The sequence below is a fragment of the Chionomys nivalis genome, chromosome 1, assembly GCF_950005125.1.
Source record: "Chionomys nivalis chromosome 1, mChiNiv1.1, whole genome shotgun sequence".
Taxonomy (NCBI): Eukaryota; Metazoa; Chordata; class Mammalia; order Rodentia; family Cricetidae; genus Chionomys; species Chionomys nivalis.
In genome coordinates this window covers 58,945,788-58,964,878 of record NC_080086.1, presented here as the reverse complement: position 1 = coordinate 58,964,878, position 19,091 = coordinate 58,945,788, and the positions used below count along the sequence as shown (strand labels likewise).

The 19,091-nt window shown below is 38.6% G+C and overlaps 1 protein-coding gene across 4 annotated transcripts in view; it reads left to right on the top strand.

Moving 5' to 3' along the window:
- Positions 1–19,091, top strand: part of Nr2c2 (nuclear receptor subfamily 2 group C member 2) — a 78,194-nt gene that overhangs the window by 36,260 nt on the left and 22,843 nt on the right. For all 4 annotated transcript variants that reach the window (XM_057755742.1, XM_057755820.1, XM_057755923.1 and 1 more), the window contains 3 exons: positions 7,714–7,753; positions 8,378–8,501; positions 16,656–16,856. In XM_057755742.1, the coding sequence (XP_057611725.1) occupies positions 8,430–8,501; positions 16,656–16,856 (273 nt within the window). In that variant the 5' untranslated portion in view covers positions 7,714–7,753; positions 8,378–8,429. The remainder of the gene's footprint in view (positions 1–7,713; positions 7,754–8,377; positions 8,502–16,655; positions 16,857–19,091) is intronic.

Here is a 19,091-nt window from a genome sequence, read left to right as displayed (position 1 = left end):
TATACAGTATAATAAAAATAACCTTAAATTGGTATCAGTCTACAAAGTTTTTCCTTTGACCTATTTTGCTGTTTTCTTCCTTCCTTGTCACAGAGTTAGAGGGTCAGACTGTACCCAACACAAGGGATTTTATAGAACATCTTGAGACAAATATATCTGAAAGTAGTGTGGGGGACTACAACCCTACTTTTTTTTTTTTTCTTTTTTTCTTTTTTCTTTTTTCTTTTTTTTTGGTTTTTCAAGACAGGGTTTCTCTGTGGCTTTGGAGCCTGTCCTGGAACTAGCTCTGCAGACCAGGCTGGTCTCGAACTCACAGAGATCCGCCTGCCTCTGCCTCCCGAGTGCTGGGATTAAAGGCGTGCGCCACCATCACCCGGCACAACCCTACTTTCATAGCCAGCTTATCAAACAGATGACAGTTTACCAATATAGCCCAACACAGCCATAGCCTTTCTTTATGTTCTTAAAGATGTGTCTAATGTGGGCATCTCATAAGTGGAATCATACAGTATGTGTTCTTTAATGGCTAACTTTTACTTAATATATGTATGTGAGGGCTATCTATATTGTTAATATATGTATGTGAGGGCTATCTATATTGTAGTATACTAGTAGGTCCTTCCTTTTTATTATCAAATAATACAATTAGGGGAGTATAAAATACTCATTCATGAGATGATGGCTATTGGGTTGTTTTCATTTTTTTCCCCACTGTTAGGCCTACAAAAACCTAACAGATACGTTTTCTTTTGTGTATGTATCTAAGGGTTGCTATTAGTGGTAGTTTTATTTTCTAAATTACTTTCTGAGCTGTGTATGTGGTTATGAATATAGTGTACATGTTTATGTGTACTTGTGGAAGCCAGAGAATAACCTTGGAGTCATTCCTCAGGCACAGGTTTTCTCATTGGCCTAAACCTTAGCCTAGTGTAGACTAGTCTAGCTGGCAAGTGAGCCCGAGGGAATCTGCCTGTCTCTGCCTCTGCAGTGTGAATACACATACGATATGTGTGTGTGTCTGTGTGCACCATAGCAAGCAGGTGAATGGAGATGTTATGTGGGTTCTGGGGATCAAACTCAGAGTTATCTCACTAGTCCCTGGCCTGAAAGTAAAGTGGGTCCTGAGGGTTGAACTCAGATCGTTGGATTTGTGCTTTACTGACAGAGCCTTTCTCCCAGGTTTATTTTCTAACTTCCAAGGAAATGCCAAACTGCTTTTCAAAGTGACTATATCTTGTTACATTTCCTGCCAGCAAAGCTGTGAGGGTCTATTTTCTCCATATCCTTCCCAACACCAATGGGTATGAATTGGTATCTATCAAGATTGTGATTTGCATTTCCAATGATGTTTCCTTATCAATTATATAATTTTGTAAATTACTTTTTGATAGTCTGTAGGTTTCCTTTTTACTTTTAAGGCCAAAAGTTCTTAATAGTGGCAAATAGCATGTGTAACTGCTCATTTGTTTCCTGGCTTCCCATACACAAATAATCATAGAGAAACTATATTAATTACAACACTGCTTGGCCTGTTAATTCAGGCTTCTTCTTAAGTAATTCTTACATCATAAATTAACCCATTGCTGTTAATCTTTGTATCACCATGAGGCTGTGGCCTACAGGTAAGATTGATAAGGTTCCGGGCATCCTTCTCCTTCATCAGCTACATGGTGGTGTCTCTCTGTCTCTGCCTACTCGGTATATATCTTTGTTTGGATTTCCCTCCTGGCTTTATTCTGCCCTGCTATAGTCCAAATTAGCTTTATTCATCAACTAATAAAGCAACAGATATACAGAAGGACGTGTCTCACATCATGTGTGTGCTTATTTTTTGCTCCTGCTTGCTTGTGCTTTAAGCACAACCTAGTCCAAAGCTACAGATTTATAGTATGGCTTTAAATTTTTGTGTATGGTTTGATGTCAAAATTAGATTTTTTGTAACGTGAAAGAAATGAAAAGAGCTGGGCATAGTGAAACACACATGTAATCCTAGCATGTGGGAGGCAAGGCAGGAGAATTTCAAGTTTAAGGTCAGTTTGTGCTACATAGCAAGCTGGACTGTCAAACAGGAGAGAAAAGGAAATTAAAAGAAAAATTCTGTTTAGAGGCTCAGCCATACAATTCATCATATTGTAGCAACAATATTTCAACTCTGTTTAATTGGACTTAGGGAATTTTTCGGGAAGTTGATGATAATGATGGCTGCCCTTTGAGTATAGACTAAGTGCTTGCTATTCATTGAGTCTCACACCATTCTATGAAATGATAGCAGTATGTCATTATTGAATTTGAGGAAATTTAATTTATATAAACTGGCTCATTCAGGGTCCTGTGTCAAGATCTCATAGTCTGTGGGAACTCAAGCAATGCTGGCTGCTTTAAAAACTAGTTGCAATTAAGATTTTAAAAAGCTTCAGAGTGGAGAGGAGACTTAGCAGTTAAAAGTACTCACTCCTCTCGCTCAGAACCTAAGTTCAACTTCCAGCACCCACATGGTAGCTCACAACCACCTTTAACTCCATTTCTTCTTTTTGCCTCTGTTGTCACATGTGTACATGTGGTGCACAGATATACATGCAGGCAAAACACTCATGCACATAAAATAAAAATAAATCATTTTTGAAATAAGGTTCCTCACTGATCTCTTGGCCTATTTATCAGTGAAGGCATTTAGATCTTTGAAGCTGACAAAATTAATTTGGAGACTAATATTAGATGAACCCAAATTCTAAATGTTCACTATTTAGAAGCATATAATGAATGGACAAAACTTTTTATCCTTGGAGACAAACTATGTACATGAACAACGCTAGAAGAGAGGTCTTGGAATGAAGCTTTCCTAAGCTAACTACCACTGTAATATTGTGTGCTCTGTTATCTTTTGGACTGAACTTGTTGATAAAGTTGATGCTTATGAAAGAAAACATTTAATATATCTAGTCATTTCCATATACTTTTTTAGTTTGGGATACCCTTTTACAATATAAGGTTTAGTGGCACTATTCCTATTATCTAATTCAAAATTTATTTCATCATTCCAAATTGTCTAAGTTAGGGTTTCAATTGCTGTGAAAAAGACAGCAGGACAACTCTTATAAAGGAGAACATTTAATTGTAGTGACTTACAGTTCAGAAGTTTAGTCTATTATTGTCATGACCGGACATGGAGGCAGACATGCTGCTGGAGCTGAGAGAATCCCACATCTTGATACGCAGGCAACAGGATGTGAACTGAGGCACTGGCATGACTTGAGCATACATGAGACCTTAAAGCCCACCTTCACAGTGACACACTTCCTCCAACAAGACCATACCTACTTCAACAAAGCCACACCTCCTAATGGTGCCACTCCCTTTGGGGGCCATTTTCTTTCAAACCACCACATACATTGAAATATCCCCCACTCCCTACGTTGCCTCAGCCCAAAGTAACCAGTGATCTATTTTCTTCCTTTATGGATTTGCCTATTCTGGACATTTTATATAAATGGGATGAAACTAGTCTTCTGTGAACAGTTTATCTGAGTTGTAGCATGTGTCAATACACATCTCTTTCTAAATTTTTTTTTTAGATTTATTTATGTGTATGAATGTTTTGACTGCATGTATGTATATTTTTTCATGCTTGATAGCCATGAAAGTTAGAAGAGGGCTTTAGATTCTCTGGAACTGAAGTTATAGACAGTTTCAAGTAATTAGGGGGTGCTAGGACTCAAACCTGGGTCTTGTAAGAACAACAGTGCTCTTAACCACTGAATCAACTCTATAGTCCCCATACCCTTTCCTATTACCAAATAGTATTCATTGTTGTCTGGACTCTCTTGTGTGAAATACCTGCCACAGTTAATATATTGTCTTAAGCATATTTAGCAGTATAATTGCAGAATTATGTTGCAGCTGTTTCAGTCTGTCCACATTGTCACCAGTACTTGTTATTGGCCTATATTTTCATTGCTGTTGTCGTCATCCCAGTGGATGTGAAATGGTAATGGTATCTTACTATGATTTTTTTTTTGACTTGCATTTCCTAGTAATTAAGGATATATAGGGATCTTTTACTGTGCTTATTGGTCATTTGTATATTTTGTTAATGGATGCCCCCCCAATGTATATGTTGTGTGATGCAGTCCTGATAATTGAACCCCATAGCCTAGTATGTGGAAGGCACATGATCTACCACTCAGCTACATTTTAATTTAAAGCAATTCTTTATATGTTATGTGTAGATATTCATATGTGATTTTCAAGAATTTCTTCCATTTATGTGGTTCATCTTTTCTTGTTGGTGTTAGTATCTTTGGACATAGAAGCTTTTAATGGGGTGCTGGGAAGATGCTAGTCAGTAAAGTGCTTGCTGGATGTAGTGATATGAGTTAGTAATTCCAGCCTTGGAGTGGTAGATAGAGGTGGGCAGCTGGGACTCTCTGGCCAGCCAGTCTAGCCTTCCTAGTGAGTTCCAGGCCAGTGAGAGATTTAACCTAAACATAGGTCAATGGCACCTGAGGAACAACACCTGAGACTATTATCTGTCTTGTACAAACACATACACATAAGTTTTTAATTTTGAAAATGTGCAATTATCAGATTTTTTGCTGTTAGTTATGCTCTCAGTGACATCCAAAAACCATCACTTAAATCCAAGTTATACCTGTTTTCTTGCGAGAGTTTTAATGTTTTAACTCTTCTATTTTGATTTTAAATCCATTTTGAGCAGTATTTATTTATTTTTATTTGTTTTTTTTTGAGGCAGGGTTTCTGCTTTAATTTTGTATTGTAATCTTTAATTCTTTTTGAGCTTTGTTTTATTTATTTATTTGTTTGTTTTTGGAGACAAGGTTTTTCTGAGTAACAGTTCTGACTACCCTGAAACTCACTTTGTAGACCAGACTGGCCTTGAACTCACAGAGATCCACCTGCTTCTGCCTCCTGAGTACTGGGATTAAAGGCATGTGCTACTACAACCCACCTGAATTTTATTTATGATGTGTAGCTATCACCATTTGTTATAAAGATTATTCTTTGCCCATTTATTAACCAAATTTGGTCCTTTGGTGGGTGAACACAGCTAGCAGATACAACCAGAAGATGGGATTGGAGGGACTCTTAACTACTCTTACTCTAACAGCAAGTAAGGAGAGCCCTTACCATGATTCAAAGCATTGCACCCTGAGCAAGGATTTTTATCAGGAAAGCTCATGTATGTTCACTTGTAAAGATTCATTCCTGCGGTAAACGTATTTTCTGAGCATGCTCAGATTGAAGTCATGCTTCATTCATTGTGCGTTCAAGAAATGACATACAGGAATGCATCCTGCACAGAGGTTTTAATTTTTATATGATAATGAACAAACTTTACTCTAGGTCACGTGACCTAAATATTTCAAGATGGGTCAGAATACCCTGGAGTAATTTTGGCAGCTTCCTTGAAATTTTCTCTGGATGGCCTATTTTTATTTTTTATTCTGTGCTTGTGAATGCCATGCATGACACATGTATAGAAATCAGAAGATAACTCACAGGAATGGGTTCTCTCCTCCTACCATGTGGGTCCTATGGATTGAACTGAAGTCATTAGGCTTGGCAGCAGGCACCATATGAAAACTAGTGTGGATAAGTCTGATGTATATTTTTTTTATGTTCCTAGATTCTCTGTTCTGTTCTATTGATCTCTGTGTTTTATCTTTATAATAATCACTATCATTCTGTTTCACTTTTTTGCTTTTAAATGAACAACTTATTACTTTTATATGTTTGTAGAATACATGGTAACACTGCAAATTTTTAATACAATGCAGTATATTAAGTCAAGCTACTTAACATTCAGCACTTTAAATGTTTTGCGAGAACACCTGAAATGTATTCTTACTGCTTTTGAGGTGTGTAAAACAGTCTCATTAACCTTGTTCATTACACTGTGCAGTAGATCTCAATAACACCCAAGGAAATAAAGTGAGAGTTGATAATTCTTGACATATCTTCTGTTTCCGTCATTCTACTCTTCTGTGTTTTCAATTGTTGAGGACAGTGTGGGTATCTGTTCTTGACATTTCATTTAGCATAGTGTTCTCTAGTTCCATTCATGTTGTCATAACTGACATTGTTAAATTGTATGTGTATACCCATATTTTGTTTTTCATATACCATTTAAAATACTTTTATATGTATGAATGTTTGCCTACGTTAAATATGTGCACCATGTATGTACAGTGCCCAAGGAGGCCAGAAAACTGTATCAGGTTCTCTGAAACTGGAGTTGAGGTTGACTGTGAGCTGCCATATGGGTGCCAAGAAGCAAACCTGGGTCCTCCACAGAATAGCTAGTGTTTTTAATTGCTGAGCCATCTCTGTGTTTTCTTTATCCATTCATCTGTTAATGACACTTGAGTGATCCCGTAACTTTGTTATTTTGAATACTACACTGAAATGTAAACAGTGCTTTCATTTTAGATCTTGTAGCTAAATACTAGAAGTGAGAGTGATGGATCCCAGATTGCTTTGATTATATAGGTTTTAGTAATCAAATGTAGAAGTGTTGAGTCCTCCTACATCTTCATTTTCTTTGTTTTGTTCTGGGTTCCTTGCATTTCACATGAACTTTATGATCAGCAGATCAAATTATGGAATGAGAAAAAGTACCTGGGATTTCAACAGGGATGACATTGAATTTGTCAGTTTAGGAAACGGTACTAATTAGCATTATGTTTTGGTCTATGAACAGAGTTGTGTTTCTATTTAAGCTGTCTTAATTCTTGCAGTGGTATTTTCTGGAGATTTTTATGTTTGTTTGCTGGGTGTTTTTTGTTTGTTTGTTTTCTTTTTCTTCTTTTGGACAAGTTCTCACTCTATATCCCAGTCAGAGGTACATAGAATTTATGTGTCTCTAGTTGGCCTCTCACTTTCTGCTGCCTCAAATTTCTGGGATTACATATTTGAGCCATCACATCTGGCTTGTTTATACTTACTTTGTTAAATTTATTCCCACATTTTGTTCTTTTTTTATGTTATCAGTGAGATTATTTCCTTAATACTGTTTTCAGATTGTTTATTGCCAGTGTATAGAATACAGTTATTTTATGCCCTATGATCATTCGTGAGGGAAGTTTTGTGGATTCTGTAAGGTTTTATGTAAGAACATGCGTATGGAGATGATTGATACATTCTGCTTCCCTCCTTTTTCTTCCTTCCTTCCTCTTTTACTCTCATTTTTCCTCCTTATAGTTTTCTTTTTTCTCTATCTTCTTTCTTGACTAGCAGTTCCAGTACAATTATATAGTGATAAAAACATACCTTGTCTTGTTTCTCACCTTGGGGGAAAGCTTTGTTCCCTATCTTCTATCAGATTGAGGGCACTCCTTATTTCTAACTTGTTGTCTTTCTTTTCTTATAAAAGAGTGTTGGATTTTGTCAAACGCATTCTGTCTGTTCTATCCATTAAAGTAATCTTGCAGCTTTTGGTGAACTGATTCATGCTTTGAACCAGCCTTGCGCTCTTTCGGTAAGCTGCACTTAGGAATGCTCCTGGATTCAGTTTCCTTTCTTTGATTGAGTTTTTATATCTGTATTTGTAAGATAATGTTCATTACATATTTAGTTTTGAGCAATATTGACCTCACAGAGTAAATTATGGAAACATATTTTTAGGTGAGGGGGACAAGACACCTTTGCCTGGTGTTGGTTCATGATAGCCTTTTAATCAAAATCTTCTCACTTCAGGTACCCAGGTGACCACTCAGCACGTTGACCCTCACCTTTGGTAGGTATCTTTGTATTTGTGGTGAACTTTGCCCAACTTTATTCTTCCTGGGTCTAGGAGGTTGTCAAGACCCGTCCATAAATGCTGCTTCCAGTAATTTTCAGAGCCATGTTGGCTCTTTGCCATCTATCCCTTGCAATGTTGTGAAAGACTTTCTATTAAAGTCATCACAGAGGAGAGTTTTACAGCTGGCTTTGGAAACAGTGAAAAAAAATTCAAAGAGCATGTCCTAAAAATAAAGTTATTTTTGATAGCTTTTTTTTCCCTTTTTTAAAGGTCATGAAAAGTAAAATTGATTTGGTTTGTCCTTGTGCTTTCAACATCAGAAGCAGCTATTTTAAGTGGTGTTTTCTTGGGACAATCATGGACAGTGTCTCACTACTTCTTTTGTTGTCCTATTTTGATACCTCAAAATTCAAGTTTATCACTCTAGGCCACAGCAGAGCAAGGGCCATGCTTGTGCTAGGCAAGGTAGTGCTTACTTGTAATTCTAGTACTTGGGAGGTAGAGACAGGAGAGTCAGTAGTTCAAAGCCAGCATGAAGACCAGACCCTGCCTTTAAAAAAGAAAGAAAAGTATAGTTCTCAGGAAATCACTTCCTAAGCCCCATATTCTCATCCATAGGTACCACGTACACGTACCACGTACACAGACCTCTCGGCCGGAATCTCCAGGGATGACCAGCCCCTCCCCGCGCATCCAGATAATTTCCACCGACTCTGCGGTAGCCTCACCTCAGCGCATTCAGGTACTTAAGTTAGTTTCACTGGATTTTCTTCATTCTGTCCAAAACCAAACTTGCCTAAGAGTTTCACTACTTATACTTGCCATCAAGTATAAGTGTGAGCTCATTTGTTTAGAAAGCAACAGTTAACAGTTTGTTTAAGTTACTTTTAAAGCATAAGTATGGACTGTTGCTTCAAATTCCTGGATGTGTATCATTTTATTATTTGCTTGTTTTCAAATTGAGAGGCAATATATATATCCTATTAAATTAGGGACTCCTGCTTGTAGTCACATCCAGTGACCTGACTTCATACGTTTTTTAGTTGGAGCAATGACAGTTTTAATGCTTCACTTTTTCTATTTGGAAGATATATCTATATAAAAAATTTTGTGTGTGTGTGTGTGTGTGTGTGTGTATATATATATATATATATATATATATATATATATATATATAAAATAGTAGATCTTGCCCCAGGATTTTGTGAGGAATCAGCAGGTATAATGCTTTTAAAATGCTTAGAAAGGTGTCTTGTACATAATCATGTTAAATATGTATTATCTATACATAGTAACCAGTAGCAGCAGTAGCAGCAGTAACTATTACTTAATAGTGTTAACTATTACTTAAGCAGGGACAGAGCTGTGAATCTGCCCTTAACAAAAAGACTTTGAAAATTATGACAAGAAACTGGGAGGAAGGGATAACACATTGATGCTTGATTACTTAGCTGAATCAGAACATATGAACAGAAATGAACACCCCCCCAAAAAAAAAAACAAAACACCTGTTACATGAGTGTGAAAAATAGCAGGGTTGGGACAGCAGGACACCTCAGCAAGTAAAAGCACCTGCTAAGAAACCATGGTGATTTGAGCTGTCATAGAACCTAAGGAGGAGAGAAGAGACTCCTAAAAGTTGTCCTTAAAATCTCTACATGGACACCATGGCATGAATGTACCTTCACACATACACACATTGCATACATTTGTGTGCATGCTCACACACACACATGTACGAATTCACAATAATAAAAATTTTAAAAAGGTTTGTTTTTAAAAAGTGAATTAATTTCTGTGTTTTTAGTGTTAATGCAGATAACCTCATTCTTAGCCCATGCCTTGACAGTGAACATTGCTTCCCTTAAAGCCCGGAAAGAGAATGCATTTTTAGTATTTTAGTGTATGACAGCAGTGCTTAGAACCTAAATAGTGGCTTCTCTGGAAAGGATAAGAGGGAAAAGATGTCAGGCTTTTTAGCCTGAATTAATGGACCTAAGATCCAATCTTTTGAACTGTCAGCAATATGACCTAGGGAGGGTGTCATTGTGGATAGTGCTGGTGTCATACGAGTGCAGAAGGAGGGAATGCTAGTGATTGTGCTAAAGAGGTTGTGTTTGTTTTTGTGTTTTGCAGTGGGCTCTCCTGTATCTCAGACTGACCTAAACTTGTTGTGTAGCTGAGGTTAGCCTTGAAGTCCTGATTCTTCTGCTTTCACATTTCTAGTAATGGAATTATAAGCTGGTGCTAACACACTTAGATTTGTGCTATAGCTTTTTGTTTTGTTTTGATTTTTTGATACAGGGTTTCTCTGTAGCTTTGGAGCCTGTCTGACTTCAAACTCACAGAGATTTGCCTTCCTCTGCTTTCCGAGTGCTGGGATTAAAGGCATGCGCCACCACCCCCCAGCTGTGCTGTAGCTTTTAATGTTTTATTCTGCTTCAAATTTACAGAAAATAGTAAATAAAATTTTGTTATAACCTTTACTCAGATTCACTGTTTGCCATCCAATTTATATATAATGATTGATTTGATCACAAACTGCAGGCATCATTCCTTTGCTCTGGATCATTTGTACAGATTTCTTAAGAATGATGACATTCTTTATATGATCATAATTATGTAAAAGAAATATTAATACTAAAACATGCCATTGTAGGATACTCATAATCCTCATTCCACAACTTCCAGAGTTGGTTGTTTTTTGGTTTTTCAAGACAGAGTTTCTCTGTAGCTTTAGATCCTGTCCTGGAACTAGCTCTTGTAGACCAGGCTGGCCTCGAACTCCCAGAGATCCGCCTGCCTCTGCCTCCCGAGTGCTGGGATTAAAGGCATGCACTACTGCTGCCCGACTCAGAGTTGTTGGTTTTTTTTTTATGACTTGTTTCCTTTTTTTCTCTCTTCCTTCCTTCCTTCCTTCCTTCCTTCCTTCCTTCCTTCCTTCCTTCCTTCCTTCCTTCCTTCCTTCCTTCCTTCCTTCCTTTCATCTGTTGAAATCCATTATTGATTACGATAATAATCATTAGGTGCCAGGCAACATAAAACACCATCCCTTGTCATGCAGGTTAGCGTGGGTCACCAGAAGCATTGCTGGTGTTCTTTGTATTGTTTTAAGGAGGAGGAACACAATCCCTCAGTGGAGGAACAACTGGGGCTCAGAGCTGCTGCCTTGGGGATAGAGATGTAGGTCAGGAGCTGAAGAGATGATGGAGAACACAGAAAACATTAGGTTTAATTTTTACTTTTTAATCCAACTTTTAAAAGGAAGGTAAGTTAAGGGAAAAGGGATTGTATACTGTTCATTTCGAAGATGATTGTGAGATTTTCTGCCTTGTTCATTCTTCAGTGGTGACTTTGTATGAATCCTCTGTGTTTTGAGGTTCTCCGGGGATGGTCCTTCATCTCCCCTTTTTTTCAGAAAAGCATTATTGTAATCATTGGCCAACTTTACTTAAGTGCTTGTTTCTAAAATACACTTACATATATAACATTCAACTATATTATATATTGAGATTCATATACAGTTTTGTTAAAAGTAACTGTGCAGTTACATTTTTTCTTTTTTGAAAGTTTGATATCTTGTGATCTCAAGTAGATGGCTTCTAGGACTCTTATATTTTGCCTTTCTAGATCTGCTTCCTACTTCCAATACATTGTGTTTTGTGCTTTCTAGTCCACCACTTTCTGCTGTTTTTTTCTTTCTCTGATACTCAAGGGGCCTCTCTTGATCCTCAGAAGTGTTGTTGCATAGGCAATATGTGCATGCTGTACCAGAGTTCCATCATACAAGGCACAGGGTTGACATAGGTTTCTCTCAGTAGATCTGTTTTTGGCCTCAAACTCACTGTGTAGCTGAGGATACCTTAAATATCCATGTGTCTCCTAAGTAATAGAATTAGAGTTGTGTACCACCACACCTATTTTATCTGGTGCTTGAGAATTAAATATAGGGCCATGTGCATGTCAGGCAAGCACTCTATTAACTGAGCCCCAGATCTCTGTCCCTTCTTTTCTTCCTTAAAAAAAAAAAAAAAAAAAAAAAAGTTTAGCCGGGCGGTGGTGGCGCACGCCTTTAATCCCAGCACTCGGGAGGCAGACCAGGCGGATCTCTGTGAGTTCAAGGCCAGCCTGGTCTACAAGAGCTAGTTCCAGGACGGGAACCAAAAAAGCTACGGAGAAACCCTGTCTCCAAAAAAAAAAAAAATTAAGAAATTTTATTTGTTTTTAATTTTATATTATAATTTGAGACGAGATAAAATCTGGAACTTGCAATTTTGGCTAGCCTAGCTAGCCAGTAAACCCTTGGATCTGCTGTGGTTACAGGTATTCCTTGCCATGCCCAGCTTTTTTGTGCATGTTTGGAAAGCATTTCTCTGACTGAGCCATCTTCTCAGCCCCTCTTACTCTTTCAAAGAAGGATCAACCTTTTGTGCATCTTTTGCCCTTGTTATTTTTTTTTTAAACATAGTTCCATATTGTCTTAGATTTCTCTTGCTTGTGATAGAACACACTGTGACCAAAAGCAACTTGGAGAGGAAATGGGTTTATTTGACTTAAACGTCCATGGCAGTCCATATCTAAGGAAGTCAAAGAAGGAACATGGAGACACAAGCTCAAGCACTGATGAAGGAGGGATACTTCTTACTGGCTTGCTCCCCATGACTTGCCCCACCTGCTTTTGTGTACAGCCAGGACCATCTGCCCAGAGGTAGCTGGGGCCCTCTCACATCAATCATTAATTAAGAAAATGGTCCACGTTTTTTGTTTTTTTGAGACAGGTGTTTTGTAGACCAGGCTGGCCTCGAACTCACAGAGATCTGCCTGCCCCTGCCTCCTGAGTGATGTGATTAAAGGTATTTTCAGGTTTTATATAACAAAAAAATACTGTTTTCCATGCCTTTTCCTGGATTCTTACTCCACTTTTCAACACCTAATTTTGTTGCAGTTATCTTACTGTATCTAAATATACTTTATGATTTAAATGACTTTTTGCATATATATGCAAGCACTTGTGCACTTGTGGCTATGCCTTTCCATAACTACTGCTCTAAAGTATCCTTGGTCCTTCAGCTGAGTTATTTGCCTTACAGGAGAGACCTATTTAGGAGACCGTCCATAAAATGGAGAATAATTCTGGTTTAATTGTGTTACTGGCTGTAGTTTCCTGTTGTCCTTCTGTCCCTAATGTAAAATGTTGGGAAAATGATACTCTGAGGTGTTTGCTCCAACTTTCTTTATTGGCTCCAGCTGAGCAGATAGCTTTAGGTGTCATTATATACCAGTGACTGCCAAATAGCTAGCCAAGACATCTGCTGTGAGCCCCACTTAGCCTAAGGTAAAATTACCCTTAAAACTGTGTCTTCAGCCTATGTTTTATTCAGAAATAATATTGTTTTAATTTCTATTTAAGTTTCATTGAGTTTGAGAATATATTGCATTTACTTTCCAATCTGCAAACTTTTTTACAATGCATTTTAAGAGCCAGAATGTAGTTTCTGTTTGTGATTCTCCTGTGCAAGTTTGAGGAGAGGTACTGTAAATATTAGAGGGATTATTGTACGAATGCCATTTATATCAGGCTGACTGTGCAGGATAGCCTGCTAGTTCCTTACTAGTTATGCCTGCTGGTGTTTACAGGAAGACATTGACATCTCCATCTATAGCTGTGGAATTCCTTTTTCTTCCCTCTACTCTGGGTTTGTCTTGCTTTTTTTTTTTTTGGCCTGATTGTTTTTGGGTTTTGATTATAGTGATAGAACCTAGGGTCTAGCACATGCTAACCAATAGCTGAACTCCTAATCCCAGATACCTAATGTATTTTGCTATTTGTTGTTTGGTGCATATGGATTTAGGATTGTTACATCTTTGAGAATTGATTCTCATTATGCAGTGACTCTATACAGGACCTGATAGTTTCTTTGTTTTGAAGTTTATTTTGTTGGAGATTAATATAGTTTTTCCATTGTTTTTGTTGTTACGTTAATCCCACTGATTGAGAATAAGACTACCACCACAATTTAAAGCCAAATTTGAAGCAAGCTTTTATTAAATACTGGCCAGGTGGATGGGCTCTGACCAGCTCCATATCCAGGGTTCCTGGAAAATGGCCTCTGGATCAAGTTTTGCAAGGGTTTAAAAAGGAAAACCCATAATTCATTGCATTTTCCATCAGGTCCAATCAGGCAAGTATACATCCTGACGTATTTCCTGCCTGTGAACCACCCGCTGCCTCACATGTGATCAGGCACATCCAGTGCAGATGGATCAAACAACCTTGTTTAGAGGAGTGAAACCTGTGGCTTGTTATCTCTCATAAACAACAGCTTCCGGCATTTCAGGAACTGTCTGTCTGTCTGTCTGTCTTGGACAAGGGGCTTCCAGATCAGAGACATTTTTGTTTCATGAATCTCTTAGGCATAGTAATTAACTTTGACGCTACAGTTACTGTTTTTGTTTCTCTTTTTATCTTTATGTACAAGGTACATCTCTCTTCATCTGTTCATTTGTCTTTATATATGAAATGTGTTGTCTTGTTTTACTTAATAATCTTTGTATTTTCATTGGTGTATGCAGACTGGTTATTCATATTTATGTGGTTATCAATAACTTAAGGTTAATATCACACTTTTGTGTAACTTTTGTGTTAATTGCCAGAGGTTTTTCTTTCTGGTTTTAGTGGAGATAATTATGTGATTTCTTTTGCTGCATATCAAATATATATCTTCTTAAAATGCTTTCAGTTGTTGCCTTAGTGCTACAATTTACATTTTAATACTTTAAGGCCACCTACAAATGATACATAATTGTTAGTGACATGCACATTACAAAAAGAGAAAAAGAAAAACTTTTAAAATTACACTTCATTAGCATTGTGGTCTGTTTACCCTGTTAGGTCATCCCTGCCTAATCTAGTTTTATCCAACACTACTTAAAAAGCAGTTTTCTACCCATTTCCCCTTCACTTTATTCCCTGGAAGCCAACAGTCTGAAGAACACAAGATGTATGTTGTGCTCAGCTCTTTTCACTAAACTGTAGTAAGTGCCCATCACCTCTGAATGGGTGGAAGGTCACAGAGAATAGGATTTCTCTCTCAGTTCCCTCCACCCCAGTTCTCTCTTACTGGTTGACAAAGAGCATGGCCATTGTTTCAGGCAGGAAAATCTGGACTTGCCTCTTAGCATAAGCTTCCCAAGACTGCAGTACAAGCGTTCCCAAACTTAGTAATATAACAGAAACAGTTCTCCACAGCTCTGGAGGCCAAGCATGTGAATAAAATTGAGGTGCTGTAGGGATGTGGGAGTCCCCTCTGTGTGCTGTGATTACCATTGATGAATAAAGAAACTGCCTTGGCCTGTTGATAGGGCAGAACTTAGGTAGGCGGGGAAAACGACTGAATGCTGGGAGAAGGAAGGCGGAGGGAGATGCCGTGGAGCCACCAGAGATAGACGTGCTGAAACTTTGTTGATAGGCCACAACCTTGTGGTGATACACAAATTAATGGAGATGGGTTAAATTAAGATGTAAGAGTTAACCACTAAGAAGTTAGAGCTAATGGGCTAAGCAGTGTTTTAAATAATATAGTTTCTGTGTGATTATTTCAGGGCCAAGCTAGTTGGGCGGCTGGGACAAACAAGCAGCTCTCCCCTGCAGCACTGCAGGGTCTTAGGGAAGCCCCTTCTTAGCTTCCCTACTTACTTGCAGCTGTTTCTCTCCAAGCTTGCTTCTGTTGTCTCATAGTCTTTTGTGAACTCTAGGCAAGGATGGATGTGACTTTGTGCAATATTCCCCATGTCCTGTGTTTACTTAGTGTTCCTCATAGAAGAAATGGTACATAAAAACTAAGTGTGGTGTCACACACCTGTAATCCCAGTCTTGAGAGTCTGAGGGATAAGAATTATGAGTTTAAGGAAGAAGAGGCTCTGAGTTTTTGAGGAATTATAATCAGGCCTTCTTCCGAGTCAGTGCATTCCACCTTCTTTTATTATCTTCACTCCATGCGCCAGGACTCTTCTAGCCCTGACCATACAATCGTAAAGTTAGATGTGGCCTCTAAGATCTCAGAGTCAGAACATGGAATGGGCTGATGATGAATCACAGTGGAAAGGCAAGTGAATTCTGTCACCCAAAACAAGGTTCCTTAACAGGACCTTCCCTTCAAAAGTATCACTTCTTTAATGCAATATCTCCCGATTTTTGAAGAGTTAAGGCTGCCTTCTTTTTTGACTATAATAAGATTGGGGGCGGGGGGAGCCTTTTGCTTTCTTTTTTTAATGTTTAAGTCTTATCTATCATGATTGTCTTCACAAAGGGCTTTTAATTCTAAAAAAAATAGTAAAGATAAGATCTAGAGTGAAACTAATTGATGAAAAAATAATTACTGAAAAAGGCACTGTTTATCCTACTTCACCATGGAACATGTATGTTAGTTACTTTTCTTGTTTTGACAAAATGACAAAGTAAATTTACAAAAAGAGGGGCTTTTATTTTGGTTCAGATTTAGGATACAGTCATGTACGCTAAAAATTATGGCAGCAGAAACATAAGGTAGCTGGTCACATTGCATCCATAGTAAGACAGCAGAACAATTGATTGCTGGTTCTCAGCCCATTTTTCTCCTTTTTATTCTATTCAGTTCAGGGTCCCAGTTCATGGAATGGTACCACTCACATTCAGGGTAGGTCTTCCCTCCATAGTCAAATCTTTCTGGAAAGACTCCCATAGACATATATAGAGGTGTGCTTCCACACTGATTCTAACTCCAGTCAGGCTGGCAGTGAAGATTAGCCATCACAATATATCTTAGACCAGCATTGATTCCAGTGATCACCTCCTGGAGCACTGCCTGCATGTGCAAATGCAAGTTACACAAAGGGGTTTCCATGTTGTATCTTGTAGATTGTAACAGATCAGCAGACAGGACAGAAGATCCAGATAGTCACCGCAGTGGACGCTTCTGGATCTTCCAAACAGCAGTTCATCCTGACCAGCCCAGATGGAGCTGGAACTGGGAAGGTGATCCTGGCGTCTCCAGAGACATCCAGTGCCAAGCAGCTCATATTCACCACCTCGGACAACCTTGTCCCTGGCAGGATCCAGGTAAGGCCTGTTGATTGGTGGCTGTTTCTGTACTTGATACTTGAACTGCTTCTCAGCTCCATTTTGACCTCCCTTGGAGGCCATATCCACCCTAGGAGGGCCTTTGGGGATTTACAAGCATGGCAGGATTGCTGCTTAAGATAAAGTAAAAACCAGTAAATTGAGTGACTACACCCAGAAGACAGTCAGCAAGAACAATAATAAGGAATAGAAGCTAAGCCAAAGAAAAGTGGCTGGCATAGGCAAGGTGATAGTGAGGACCACTGGAGAATTGATCCTAAAAGACCACGTGGTGAAACCATTTATGTATGTATGTATGTATGTATGTATGTATGTATGTATGTATATACACACACACACATATATATTCCTTTTGTGCTCTAACCTACCTGTTTTTTTAATTTTTTTTTTTTTTTTTTTTTTTTTGTTTTTTCGAGACAGGGTTTCTCTGTGGTTTTGGAGCCTGTCCTGGAACTAGCTCTTGTAGACCAGGCTGGTCTCGAACTCACAGAGATCTGCCTGCCTCTGCCTCCCAAGTGCTGGGATTAAAGGCGTGCACCACCACCGCCTGGCTTGATTTTTTTTTTTTTTATTGAGCGCTACATTTTTCTCTGCCCCCCCCCACCACCACCTCTCCCCTCCACTTCAACCCTCTCCTAAGGTCCCTATGCTCCCAATTTACTCAGGAGATCTTGTCTTTTTCTACTTCCATTAGCCTATATTTTTAAGACGCCCTCTAGAGCTGACCATCTTCTGCTCTTTCTTACTAATAAGCTTTCTGCCTCCTGATAATAGGTTTCTCCACCAATGTAATAAGCCAGATTAAGCCAAATTGAAAAAGTATAACAGGTTTATTTGAGCAAAGCAACCCCCAGATGAGTTCTCCAGTCCCAGAGAATATTTTCAAGAACTACTCTGTACTTCTTATGTCCAGCTTTGTCCTATTTATCTCTACTCTGGGAGGGAGAAGCAAGATGGGATTGGGGCAGCCACAAAAATATGAGCAGACACTGAAGGAAAGCAGGACCAATGTTAAGTGTGAATTTGGAGGCTTGATGCCAATATTCCAGAGTGACCATGCATGGAGCATGTTTTGACATAGTCAAGAGGAAATCGGTATTAATGTGTTTCTGGTTTTTAAATTTATTTTGATTTTTTGAGACAGGAACTTACTTGTATACCAGGCTGGCCTCCAACTCACAAGAGTTCTGCCTGCCTCTGCCTTTTGAGTGTATGGTTAAAGGTGCGTGCCACTATGCCCAGCTTAGTTTTTTGTTTTTTAAAATTTGTGGTAAGTTGTACATAACCATTACTGTACTGCTGCCTGTAACTCTTTTCATCTTCCCGCACTAAAACTCTGTACCTGTCGGGGCTCTCACACAAACCACAGTGAAGAGATTTAAGGATTTAGAGTTCTGTTCCTCTTCCTTCAAGTCCCTTCCTCTGGCATGTCCCCTGCCTCCGCTACCTCCCAAATGTGAGTGTCCTTGTATGATATGTTCAAGCGAATGTTTTTTTTATTTTTTTTATTTTTTTGGTTTTTTTTGAGACAGGGTTTCTCTGTAGCTTTGGAGCCTGTCCTGGAACTAGCTCTTGTAGACCAGGCTGGCCTTGAACTCCCAGAGATCCGCCTGCCTCTGCCTCCCACACAAGTTTAGGTTCCTGCAGAAACCAGAGAGGTGTTGGTTCCCTCTACAGTGGTTGTGAAGGGCCTGAACTTGAATGCTGGGGACTGAATTTAAGTCCTTCACAAGAGTACTCACTCCTAACTGTCCTTCAGACTCTTTGTTTAGATTTTTTTGATATTTTTATATTTATGAGAGCTAGCAGGCATTATGTCTCATTCTCCCTCTCCCAAAGTATGTTTTGATCCTTTGATATTAAATTACCCGGCTTATTAAAAGCACAGGTTTGTGAAAGATGGCTGCTGATGTCACATTTCATAGATGGTTTTACTTGATTTCTGTATCTGGTTCACCCTATGAGATTCGTTTGAAGGTTTATTGTGTGCTCAAATTAAGTACATTTTTAAAACAACTGTTCTTTAAACTTTCTCAAGTTGGTATCAGTTATGTTTTCTCTTAGATGGATAGAACGGGTTATCATCTAGAGAATTACCTGTAAGTGAGAGGAAATAGCAGGCTTCTACTGTCATCTGTACAAGTCCATCTATCACCAGTGCCTCAACAAGAGATCTAGTCAGTAAAACCTTAGGTATCGCTCTGGAAACATCAG